The sequence below is a fragment of the Cupressus sempervirens genome, chromosome 8, assembly GCF_028749045.1.
Source record: "Cupressus sempervirens isolate cs-2001-9-10 chromosome 8, ASM2874904v1, whole genome shotgun sequence".
NCBI lineage: Eukaryota > Viridiplantae > Streptophyta > Pinopsida > Cupressales > Cupressaceae > Cupressus > Cupressus sempervirens.
In genome coordinates this window covers 436,776,027-436,790,114 of record NC_143125.1, presented here as the reverse complement: position 1 = coordinate 436,790,114, position 14,088 = coordinate 436,776,027, and the positions used below count along the sequence as shown (strand labels likewise).

General features: G+C 33.5%; 1 protein-coding gene across 1 annotated transcript in view; it reads left to right on the top strand.

The window, feature by feature from the left end:
- The window catches only part of LOC149543096 (protein rolling protein), a 69,989-nt gene that overhangs the window by 23,145 nt on the left and 32,756 nt on the right, over positions 1 to 14,088 (top strand). Inside the window, exons 5-6 of the mRNA XM_089798006.1 lie at positions 6,264 to 6,329; positions 6,456 to 6,547. Coding sequence (XP_089654132.1) covers positions 6,264 to 6,329; positions 6,456 to 6,547 — 158 coding nt within the window. The remainder of the gene's footprint in view (positions 1 to 6,263; positions 6,330 to 6,455; positions 6,548 to 14,088) is intronic.

The following is a 14,088-nucleotide window of genomic DNA, read 5'->3' as shown; positions in this document are numbered from 1 at the left end:
ATGTTATGTCATGCTTATCAAATTAATAGAGGTCAGAATTTAGTAAGTTAATCCTTAGCCTAGTGATATTTCTTTGGAGTCAAATGTATAATGGGTACTATTACAACAACTCATCAATTTGTATAATTAAGTTCAATCATATTCAAAATACCTTTAAGGAAGACCTTTTAGTTTGATTAACCTAAATTTGAATGTAATTCCCACCTTAATAAAATGGCTTATACTCCTCCTACTCAATCATATGTCATAGTCTTGTAGCTTCAAGTTTGACAACTGTAGTGCTCACAAAATGAGTTAGATTTAGGGACTACGACCTACAACTTTGAACACAAAAAAACCCATTTTTTTATATCTTTCTCTAATTTTCAATATAGAGGGCCAATGATTCAATCTTATCGCCTTATTTTTGGTGGACATATTTTCTACAATGATGAACTCTATTCCTTATTGTAAGTCAAATTTTACATCTAGGGTAGTTGATTTTTTCTTTGAGGAGATAGTTTAGTTGCATGTATTGTTGTGAAACATCATTCTAGACACTTTATTCTAACTACCTTAGCTATTCTTGTTGCATCATATGGAACAAATTGGACATGCAATTAAATCATAGGTTCAACATCATCCACAACTCAAGGTTGTTAGTCAAAGTATTGAAAACTTTCTTATATATCTAGTTAATGATTTTAATGTATAATGGAACTCTATTTTAAGTGAGCTTTTATAAAACTTGGTGAACATATAATCCAAAAATGCACCAATTGAAGTGATTTATGGATCATTAAAAGGTGTTGAATATCCATTAGGGGTGGAAGTAAAAGATAAATATGTAAGCATATAAGATGAGGACTTTGCTCATAACATGAGCTGGTTCCATGCATAACTCAAGAACTAATTGGAAGAGAGTACCACTAGATATGAGGTATACATAAATGAGTTTTAAAAGGATAATAATTGCGTTAAGATGATTTTGTCATGACACATTTGAGAAAAGAATATTTACACTTTGGGAATATAGAAAAAGATAAAGGAAAATAAAACCAATCAATGACAAATTTCATATAAAATGTTTGAGGGAAAAATGCAAGATATATAATGGAAAGGTTGTATATCTCATTGTTATTTAATTTATATTTGATAACTTTTTATGTTTTTAATTGATAGGTAATTAGTCAAAGCTTAGATTATTTATTATTCATTTTAAATTATTATTATTAGATTAATTATTATTATATGTTAATATTGAGTAGATGCAAACACAAGACCTCCTCAATGAGAAGCTCACAATTTACCGATGCATTGTAGACTCTTGCCTTAATATTTGATAATTATTACCACCATGCACCTAGATATATTGAGAGTGTATGGATCTTGTAAGTGAGAAAAGAGATACTATAAAAATAGAAAGAAGAAGTCAACTATAAATATTAAACATGTATACAGACAATAAGATCCAAGATGGTGAATATGAATATCTTATTACTTTAGGAGAAAAGGGCTTGAGAGGAATTATGATTTTTTTGCTTATTATGTAAGATGACTTGGGTGGTCAAATTATGTATATGCAAAATATTGTTTGTAACACAAGTAACTCAATATTGTACCAACGATTATCAATGCAAGGGCATTCTTGGGTTGACATAAGTTTGTGTCACCCATTTTCTTTATTGTTCCTATGCATATGTTTTTGTCATTTGTTGGCATGTCAAGCACTATATATATTGATGGAAAATTAATCAAGTCGAATGTAAACCTTATTGGTTTGGAGCACTCTCTAAATTTGCACATCTTTTATTATGCCCAGGTTTCTATTTACATTGAACCCATCAATTATCTCATTTGTACAATTTGTTCCTATTGCATACAACTACCAAGAGAGATCAATTAACATTAGATGTGAAGATTGGCCATGTCAGTAGAGTACTTGTGTCAAATGGGAGTGATTAGATTTTCTAATGACCTATTAGTTTTTGAAGCTCAGAAATATGTTAGGCTCAAATTAGACAGGGGATGATTATTTGTTCTAACTACAAACAACACCTTGTTGATTGCATTCCATCTTAAGTGCACATATATGATGTGAACATTCTACGACCCCACATGAAATCACATATTAATTATGCTCTACATTGAAGCATCTTGACAATTCAAGGGGTTGATTTTTAAATTTAAAAAGTTACATTTTAATTTTGGATGAAGCTTATTCTCTAAGGGCTTAAGTAATGTATAGTGTGTCAAGTTCACATATTGGTAGTCCTTTGTATTCTTTCATTATTTATACATGAAGTTTCCATTTTTTTGTAAACATCTCCACCCTTCTTTCTAGCTTTAGCTTTCATTTGAATTTGAATTGGTGCTATAATATTTTTTTAATGTGTTTCAATTGATGTCTTTTTATGAAATCTATTTATCTCATGCCAATTGCTAATGTCTAAGAGCTTGTCCTTTAATATGACATTATAGGTCTTCAATTCAAATTATTTTGTGACTAATCAATCATTAACAATCAAATTATACAAAAAAAAAGTTAGGTCATGAAAAATGAAAATAATATTTCAATTAAGAGGATAGTGCCACATTTTCTTTCTTGTTTGGAGATAACACTATGCCTACCACTATAGAGTAAATGAATGATTATAAAAGAAGGGTTTGTACCACCTAGAACAAAGGCACTATAAGGATTAATTAATTTCAATTTTATAGCCAACATATAATTTAAATAAGTGAAATCAAACATAAAAAGATTGCACTTTTAATATGACTTGAAATAAATGTAAAACAAATAAATGAAAGAATTTAGACATCATTTTTTCTCTATCTAATCATTACATTTGCAATTATACATAATCACTAAATACTCTTTTACAAGATATGAACAAAACAAGCTTTTAATGATGGCACTCTCATTTTTTTAAGAATATATTTTTAAAGGAAAAAAATACATTTCATGAGTGCTTTGATGAGTATTGGAAAATTATAACTTTGTGTTGTTTCATTGGGATGGATTAGTTAATACCATACAAAATAGGGATATATAACTTTTTATATAGAATATTTTAATTTATAATCTATTTTACTATTTGAATCTACTAAAAAACTATTTTTTTGAACTAGTTTGGACCTCTATCCACTCAATCAATGTAATTGTAATATAAATTTTATTGACTAGCTAGTATTTGAAGGTTTACAGAGCTTCAGACGTAGATGCTAATAGGTAGTTTTTGTTAGGAAAATAGTGTTCCAATGTTGTATTTATGTAAGGTTATTATTTATGTAGTAGGTTTGCATTTGAGTATATGGATTGATCTAAAGTTTTCTCCAAAACTTTAGGTGGGATATGTAAGTGTATTAAAAAAACTATTGTTGCAAGATCATTTCTAGATTTGCAGATAAGTTTTTATTTTTGAAATGAGAACATAGTTTAGAAGTCATTTTTGAAGACCTTAGAGGCTCCAAAATAGTCTAAACATGTCCATAACTAGCTAAGCAATAGCTTGATAGAGCATATCATAATTATTTTAACACTTCAAACAATTCATCAATCAAACACCCATTTAAAAAGTCATGGCCTTTAGAAGTTTGGTTTTCTAAAATAGAAAATGTATAATTTTTTTATCCACATAAGTGAGTTGTAGAAAGGAGATACATATGCTAGTGTGTGTTTTGACAAATCATAGGACATAGATTGAAGATAAGATGAGACCACTTTTTGGGTGGTTTTGGCCCATGGTTTTGAAATACATTTTAATGATTACATGCATTGTATCTCCTATATAAGGTGTGTGAGGCAAGGTTTGTGTGTAAGAGTCTTAAAGCCATTTATTAAGTTACCTTTAGATCTATAGTCAATCAACTCATGTCTTTAATAGCTATGATGTTTGATATACCTTACTTAGCCGATACAATTTTAATGTTTTTTTGTATATGATCTAAAAAAAAAATGGTTGCATAACCTATGAGTGCATTATAAGATCATAAATCCAATGTAAAAGACCAAGACTTGATAAATTGTATTTTTTTAAAGTTTGGAACTTCAATCTTGATAACAATACCACAATTTAACTTGATGCAGGGCTTTCTAATAAATGGTTCATAGGGCACAACACTTGTTGGAGGTTTTGCAAATGTAGTTGCAAGCAAGATGCATTTAACTATGGAGGAAATTTTATAGTTAAGTGCGCTTGAGCTAGAATAATACTGACATGGTTGGCCTCTTGAGAAGTCTTGGTGCTTCACCTACAAGATCATCACCTAGATGCAATGAGTGCTAAGTGTTTCATTCATTCTCATGAGAGAGGAGTTCATGTGAACCACTACTCGTGAAACATGGATCAATGAGTTTGACTAAAAAAATTACATAGTTGAATCTTGATAACAATATTACAATTTGACTTGTAGTAGAAAATATCTCCCTCTTATTAATTGACAAGCTTAAGAGGCTTTCTAATGAATGGTTCATAAGGCATAACACTTGTTGAAGGTTTTACAAATGGGGTTGCAAGCAGAGTTGGTATAACTATGGAGGAAACTTCATAGTAATGCATGCTTGAGCTGAAGTAGTGCTAAATGAGTGACCTCCCAAAAAGTCACAGTGCTTCACCTATAGGAGTATTCCACAGATGAAATGAGTGCTAAGTGTTCCATTCATTCTCATTAGAGATGAGTTCATGTGAACCATTACTCATGAAACATGGGTCAATGAGTTTGACTCAAAAACCACACACTTGAATCTTGATAATTATACCATTATTGGAACTTACTTTATCTCTTCAATAACTGTCTAATAGATAAAAAATAACATCTTCCTAATATTATAATACCTAGAGTTCCCACTCTTCCATTGCACCTTATGACCCAAAAAAGAATTAAAAACAAACAACTCCTAAACATTTAGAGACGCCCAAGTTCTAAATTTTTGATGAACAAATTTGTGAAAAAAGATTTAAGAAAAAAACAAAACTGAAGTGCAAAAGAAGATCCCCAACCATTAGCACTTACCCATCAATCAAGCATTTAGCACTTAATAACGATATAGACATAAACATAATAATAAATAAATAAAATCAATGCTTATGATTAAAGATTTCAACTCCAAGACGGAGTCCATGAGACCTGTATTGGAGGACGACATCAAGCCCTGCTAAAAGTGTCTTGCAATAATTGACCACATCATTGTTCAGCCGATCCCAGGAACGTTTTTCCTTGGCACATTACGAGTTTTCTTGTTTTCTTTGTTACATTTCATGGAGTCTTTTGGGGTAGTTTTCCCAACTCCTTTGATGCCATTCAATGGCATAGACCCTCTCAGTATGGAACCAAAATTTGGTAATAGTTCCATCTTCGTCCTGAACGGATGTGCTTTAGGTTGATAATACTTGGCTCGATGATCATATTCGCCCAGAGCTTGAGTCAAAATGCTCTTCATACCATATCAGCGTCTTATATTCGTGCGGCAACAGGTAAGGGGAGACGATTCTTATTTTTGATGCATTGTCATGTAGGCTTTGTTGGCCAATAACAAGGATGTTTCCTAGGGTTTTTGAGTCGAGAAAAGAAAACTACTTAGTGTAGTTTTTCAATGAAAAAATCTGTTCTTTTAAACACAAGTTTCTACTTGTGCGTATCTTATTATTTTTAAATTAAGTTCTGATTAGTTTTTAATTTGTGATTGTACGGACAAAAAGAAATATAAAATTAGGTGTTTTCACAATCCTTTTAAAAAATTAGTTGCTACATTGATGTCGGTTATAGAGGAAAGGAATATTTGTGCATGTTCTGTTTAAGGGGTCTTTTCAGTAATGTTGGTGATTTTGTTTGAGGCCTTTTCATTCTCTTCTTTTCATGTCTGAAGGTTTGTTAAGTCCTTTGTTAAAATTTGTCTCTCTTAAATAGATGAATCTCTACAATCATTCTTGTGGCTAATTAGCTTTAAAACGTAACTGGTCCTAGCCCAGGAGTGTTGTGTTCTATGATTATGCATATGCAGACGATACTTGAGGTACCTGATATGACCATCAAGAAAAAGAGCTCTTCTATGTATTAATAGGCATATGATATTATTCTTAGTAAATGAGCTTTATGAGTTTTTATATATAGTAATATTTGTAATGTCAATAACCAATTATGAGATTCTATTTTTTTATGTTATCAAAACATATGATAAATTAGCACGTTCTTTAATTGTTATTTCTGACTGGATTTCAAATTGTCAATGTTTAACTTTTCATCAGTGCTCATACTGAAAACTCTTTATCTTTTTTCAACAGTTGATGGGAAGTATGCATACGGTTAATGCTATATTTCTCCTCATTGATGCTGGTCTCAACAGCATGGTATGTATCAATTGAGACACTAAGTTCTAAGAATAAGAATAAGTGACAAATTGTCAGCTAGATTGTTCCTCCTTTAGATATTATTACTTTCAAAAGCTCATTGAATAGAATTTTCTCTAATGACAGCGCTTCCCCTGGTTTCGAGGTGCATATTTTGTGCTATGGACCTCACTTTATGTCATTGTCCAATGGATTCTCCATGCGTGTGGTATGACATGGTAAGTTACTGGAGAAAATTGTGATTCTTCATTGCAATTTTGGAAAGATTGTGTTTTCTGATTTGTAATTTTTCACAAGGTCACTTGAGGAAAGAAAAAGTTAAAAATATAGTTTTATATTTACTTGCATCTTACTTTCCACTACAATTATATGTTTGATTTTTTGCTTCTGTTCTTTTAATTGATCATTTCAATTTAATAAATGGAACGAAAAAATCTAAACTTAAATATTTATTTATACTTGCAGAAAGTAATTGACACTCTGCAGGTGACACTGTGGGCCTTAAAATCAAGCCACAATTTGCCTTATTCATTAACACAATGTTCAATCAAGAAAAAAAGTTGACTGAAGAAAGAGCTAAAAAAATGAAATGAGAGAAACTGAACTTCAATTTTTTTTTTCCCTTCTACTTGCAGAAAACAGATGACACATGGACTTAAAAATCAATCTTTATGCCTGAAATTGCCTAATTCATTTGTGTGGTGTCATTACCCTACGAAAGCAAAAAATTTAGTGAATGATGACAGGCTAAAAATTTTGGAATAAATTTCAGGTTATCCCACTAGCATTTGCTCCATGAGCACTAATATTTCTGTAGTGGATGGCCATGATGTCATCATAGAGGCAGTACAACTTTGGTTTTATGGTGCAGGGGCATCAAGGGTTTGGGTTAAAACCCTAATGCATTTCTGGCTTGTAGTGACCCTATCCAGGTCATGGAGGTGATAAGGACTCCAAGAGGGTCCAAAGGGTGTGTTTACATAGTTTGTGAGTCAATATGTGAGTTTGGCACAAGTTGCCAAATTGTTGCCAAGATTGGCTAAGTTGGGCATATCATGTCAAATGACCCCAAATTGCTTGGAAAAGTTAGGAATGATGCCAGATAGGTTCTATGGTGACTAGGAAGTCATTATGCATTAGTTAGAGGTCATAGTGTGAAGATAAAAGCAAAGTTGCCTCAAAGTTGTAAAGTTGTCAATGACAACATTTGGTCAAAATATGCAAGAATGGTCAAATACAGTTATGTTTCAGTTTATCAGTTGTAGCAAGTGATATGGAGATATTTGAGGCCGTGCAAGGCATGGTGTATGGGTTGGTTGATGGTTTGATCAAGAAGCAATAGCAAACAAACAATATTTCTATGCAATTTTGTCACGGTCTTCTTTGCAACTTGAGCAACTACCTTTTGATGGATTGAGATCTGCAAATTTTTGTTGTAGATAGTTAGTATAATTAGTTTTCTTGCATCTAGTGATTTGGTTTGAGTTTTGGTGGAGTTTTGCGTAGTAGTATCAAATTCCGAACCCACTGGCCTGTTCATTGTTAGTTCCAGGGATTATGCAAATCAAATGGCATGTTAAAGATGGTTATTATCAAATTGGAGGTTGGAAAAGATGGTTTGCTATTTTTGATGTCTTGCCCTAGGCGAGCCCTGTGATAGCCCAACAAGGTGCAAGACAATGATAGTCAATATTTAAGTGCAAGGATTGATAGGTGCAGTTGATCAAGTGTCATGCGAGTGTTGTTAGGAGCCTAAGGAAGCCTTGGACTGAGTGGCAAGAGTTGATCAATCCATTGAAGCAAGATACACTCATTTGATCAGTCATAAGTAACAAACCCTTGTTAATTAGGCACAAATTGAGAAGGGTAGTGTATAGACACCTTGCAAACCCTAAACCCTAGATATCCTTTAGAGCATCCAAAAGGGTATTTGGATCAAGGAATAGATTCAGGGCTTCTTTGTGAAGTTTTTGAGTGATTTGCAAAAAACCAAGTTCATAGGCCTAATCAAGTCTAAAAGGCTACTAGTCCATAAATGTAGTGTTTCTTGGAATCGGTAGTCCATAAATGTAGCGTTTCTTGGAATCGGTAAGGAAAGTATTGCTACTAAGTGCAAATTGACACCAATATTGGGTGAAATGGAAAGAATAGAGGCTCAACATCCCTGCAAGTTGGTTGGCATGGTCATGGCAAGTTTTAGTGGGAACTTACCCTTGTGAGTTACAGTAGTTTGCAAAATCTCAAATTGGTAGAGAGACCTTTAGGAGGTGGAGAAGATTGTGTGCATTCTCCAAGGAGTAAGGGTTGAGGAGAGAAACCCTAGAAGACCTAGAGGAAAGATCTAGTGAGGAGTTCAAGTGTTTAGAATCTCCCTATCATTTTACATGGAAGTTGAGTGGAAAAACACTAGATCATGGAATAAGAAGGTCAATAGCAAGGAAGGTGTAACATCCCCCCTCTCTCTCCTTCCCTGTCCCCCACGCCTATCCTTGGAAAAATATAGGTAAAATATGAAGAACTATAGAAACTTTGACTAATAATGCATCAGAAAGGCTGAAATGCAAATTCACTTTGGTGATGCATTGTTTTGCTTGATATGGTAACTAGAAGATTGAAGAAACCGAAAGACAATGGTATATTAATAATATTGATCGGTAGTTTATGACAGATAAATCATGAAACTAGAAGTTAAAAGTACCAAGTCTATGGAAAGTTTTCAAGAGTAACAAGTCTCAAAATAAAATCATAATACAAATCAAGTCATTCAACATGATAATTTATTGATTACACTTGTACAAATGGCAAGAACAAAGAAATCTTGTAGTAGTAAAGCTTCAACAACTCCATTGCTCTCTATTTGAGAATCCTTTAGGTCATTAAACATGCTTTTCTCTGAAATCTATGACCTCCTCATGTTCCTTGTATCCTTTGATTCAAGGGACCATCTTCTTGTAGGTGTTTGTCTTTTGATGCTTGACTCAAGGAACAGTAAACTAAATTTGACTGTTTCACCCATCCAGATGAGATCCCATTCCTATTGAGAGAGTGGCTGAAGCTATAAAGTGTGGCCATTCCTCTCAACAACAAAGGAAGTACAAAATGGATAGAGAAGATGAATGACCATCATTTGTAGCTTGTGAGCTCCTTCCCATGCACGCTCCACCACGTAATTGGTTTCTTGTGAATGAATAGCTATTTCCTCCTATTCTTCTGTGAGTTGTAGAGATAATCAAGCTTTGAAAGCAATGTAAACAACTGTAAAAGTGTCTTGACCCAAGTTTGAATTTTGAAAATTGCTTGTTCCTTGTTAGGGGGTATGGATTAGGGTCACCTTTCATGGAGTACTTTTCCTTTGTTCATTTTTATGTTGTAATAGTTTCCTATTGTCATGGATATTTCCTTTGTTCCATCAGAATGCACCCCCCCACCAAAATAGGCACGTTCTTAGGGGCTCCCACATCTCTCAAAGGCATCTTATTTTAATTGGTTGTAGATAGTTCCTTCCAAACTAAACATGATGGAAGTGGGAAGTTATTAAACATACTGTTATAATCTGCCTTGTGATATCATCTTGTTGATGCATGTCTAACAAATGTCTTGATGCCAAATTTAGCTTGCATCATTTTTAATTGAACACTATGTTTAGGTTAGGTTTGAGCGAACCATGTTTACCTCAATATACTGGTGCATATTTGCAATAATATTCATTGATAGATAGGAAATCTTGTTATCTTATACACCCCATTCCCTAGAGTTTATACTAGACATATGTAAGAGGGTGTCATGTCCCCTTCTTGAAATAGGATTGAATAATAAACAATACTAATTAAATTAAAAATATAAAAGAATAAAATAAAAAATAGTTAAAATTTATTCAAGTAAACAAATGCTCAACAGGTTTGAATAAAAAAGTTGTGTCTCCCTCAAACATGAGGTAGAGGGAGAAAAGAGAACTTCATTTGAGGGGGAAATGGAGGGTGGAGAAAAGAGGGAGTGTGACACGCTAAAGTTCCCAACCATAAATAATTAAATCACGTTACTTTTCAAATACACATGAAAGAGAGATAGTTATAATAACTACTTTACATAATCAATTGAAAGAGATTAACAGTTATAATAGATTAATTGATTTTGAGATATTTGAAAAGAGGATAACTAATTAACTGCTTGAAGATTGTAACAATATCAATTATCTAAACATACCTTCAATTGAACTATAAAGTACATAAAAATAAAATATCCAATAAAAGAAGACATCTTGAAATGCAAATCCTCTTGTGTCGAGCAAGTCCTGGTATCAGGTGGAGAGGAGAAGCATTGCTAAAGGCTTAACGTCCCAACTGCAGAGCCCTCCCTATGTGGGATTAGACATGGGACACCACTAGTCCTATCACCTGAGCATTTTGGTGTTAAAGTGTCAGCTATACAACCAGCTAAGTCATGAAGTCCCTCCCATCAACCCATCTATCCAACTACAAGCTATCCTGACCTTTAGTGATCACAGCAAGAAGCATGCCACTAACCTACCTTGGCCAAGGATTTGCATGGGCACTATGCACCTGATCACCCATTGCTCGACTTGACAACAAGACTAACTTCAGACCACCATGAGCTGACCCAGTTTATTAGGTTTGCTTATGTTCATTAACTGTTTAATTGTCATTGAATTCTCTCTCTTATTTTGCAGGTATTACCCAAAGTTCATTTGTTATCAGCCCACACTCTTCATCTCGACCTGGTTGGTCATCCTTGATGAATCTCAGTGTGGCTGTCTATATCCTTGAACAATCTATGTTCATCACAGTCAAAACATTCTGCCCAGCCTGGGCTTATAACAAACATTTATAAAAGAGATTCATGGTATTTTCATTACAGTTTTCTTAACTCTTAGAGAGTGCCTTCTCTTATCTCAAAGGCATATGTGGATGATGCCCCTGTATAAGGATTGCACAAAGTTGGAAATCCTTCCAATTTATTTCAAGTATTGAGGGAATAATCATAATAGTATACAATAGGTAATTCAGACCCTTCTTGCATGCACTTAATTCAATTTAGACTTATGAAATCAAGACATTTAGTTTGGAGCTAGTCCGTCTGGTTCTATCTTAAATCAACAACAGTCCTTTAGATTTCCAAACTAGAATTTCTGAGCCTTTAAAATATATTAAAAAGAAGGTGTAGAAAGCATGCACGGACTGGTTTGGAAAATCAGAGGCATTATCACCCTCACCGCTGGTGGAATCTTGGAGTGCCTGGTATGACTCCTTGACTATAAAATATTAGACCTCTTGCAATCACAGGCAGGAAGGACTAACCATCAATATGGGGTTATAACAGATGAGATTCAACCACTGTATGGATGCAACTAGTAGGTATAATCAACGACACTTTGAATGCAATCTCTGATACGAACAATATGAATGTAATTCATAGCTATGACTCAACGTTACTATGAATGCAATTTGTAGATGGCAAATGAAATCTCAGCTAGCAAATAGTATTATAATCACCGATATGGAGAGTGATTGCGGGTATGAATGCAATTGCCTATATAGGAATGGCTTTCCCGTTTCAAATCCATGCTCCATGGAGTTACAGGCAAGATTAGGAAAGGTGGCAGAGACATGAGTTACGCTCTTGGCTAAAATGCAAGAGTCACGACTAAAAGACCAGTAAGAACAAATGTTCAATGAAAACAAACATCGTAGACCGCTGAAACTATAAAGGTCTGATGAAACAAATAAAAACATATAAGGCCGATTAATATTACAACATTGACATAAGGTGGAACCAATAATTTGTTCACAATGTGTCAATATTAAGCTGCCATCTTGTATCCATCTTTACTTGTATATGCATGTACACATATACATATATCGAATTCTAAATATACATAGCTCATGTATACCTCATAATTTGAGGAAGTGTATACATTCATGTACGTCATATTTGAATTTGCACATATATAGGTATATATGTATGTACATGTAGGTACGATGGTATCATTATATTAAGGCATGCCAGTCATAATAGGAAGCTTTGCGATCATCCCACTTCATAAAGGTAACAATTTATTCTTAGTTTGATTATTTTATTATCTTATTAGGTGCATTGACCAGTTAGCTCATGGTGGTCCCTTAGTATACCCTTGCTTGCATAGTTCTTTTCCTTGGTCATAGTGGTTTGGAGTCATACCTGTTTGGCTCTTTGGTAGGTTGGTGCCCTCATGTCCAATTCCCTCTCTGGCAATGCTTCTTCCCTTTGTTGCATTCTTGCAAAAGAAAATTACCATGGTCATAACATATTTCCCATCATTAAATAAAATCAAAATTACTATAGCAAGTATTTGTTTCTTAATTCATATAACATCATAACCATTAACCACTATTCCAAGTTCCATGAAATTATAACGAATAACCAACACTTCCATTTCACATGAAATCATAACGGTTAACTAAATTAACCAATCAATTCAACTTTGTATGAAGTCTCAATGACTATAAAAGATATTTTATAATTAAGCAAAAATAGGGATGTAACAGGGGGAGCATGTGAGTTATGGATTGAAGGAAGAAGGAAGGAAGGGGAAGAAAATAAGGAAGTGACTCTTTTGAAAGGTGAAGGTTGTGATCCTTTTGAAGGGTGGTAATTGTGGAAGGGTGTGAATATTGAAAAAAACAAAGATGGTGAAGAGAAGTGACCCTTCCTCGCAAAAGATATGAAGGGGAAGAAGGATCAAATGGAATTGAGGAAAGGAAATAGAGTAAATCTAGATCAGATTCAGAGAAGAAGTATACGGAGGGATCTGAAATAAGAATTGAGAAGGAAAGACAAAAATAAGATATGTAGATCTAGAAGAAGAAGATATGCAGATCTTATTGGGATATGTGCAGATTTGGGAAAGCAGTAAAGACAGCTTTGAGAAGTGAGGGATACTTGAAGATTAAATAAGAAGTGAAAGGGACAGCAGGTGTTGTCAAACAGATGTATCTTTTCATAATTAAAGGGTATGACCCTTTCACAAGGTCATTAACAAATAAAAGGGTGTCGCTCCCCACACTCAAAGGGGATATAAAAGAGGAGAGCTTCATTTGAGAAGGGCATCCAAGGGAGATCAAGTTTGGGAAATAATATATTATTTTCAAAGGAAATAGTGGAAAGTGGTGACTCAACTGTTATGAAAGATGGGGACCTTTTACCAACAAATTTGCATGGACGTGGATACAAATACGGATATGGCCATTGTTTAAGACTCCCAATATGGATACGACTTGATACTACATTAATAAAAAAAAAAAGCATATTTAACACAATTATCTAAGTTATTAGAGGAAATTTTCATTACTTCAAAAGCAATATAGCCTCATAAATGTGACATAAATAACTCTAAATAATTTAATGCTTTACAATATGCAAAAATAGTAGATTGCATTGGAAGCTAACCCCATAAATGGGTCACTGAAATAGAAAAACATTTCATTTGTCTTTCTGATTTGGTTTTGATCTTGTTTTCACCAAAAAGTGTAAAAAAAATTGCATAAATGAAGCTTTTAAAAATTAAAAGTTGGGAGGATTTATGTTAATTTATAAAAAAATCAAATCAAATACTATTCAACACATTTGGAAAATCAAGTTATTTTGGGCACACATGGGTACAATATTCAACATGTATCCATGCTGCATTAGATATGTATCTAAATTGGTTACGGGGATGTGTGCGCTTGAAGTGGGACAAAGGAGTTTATAGCTACTCTATTTA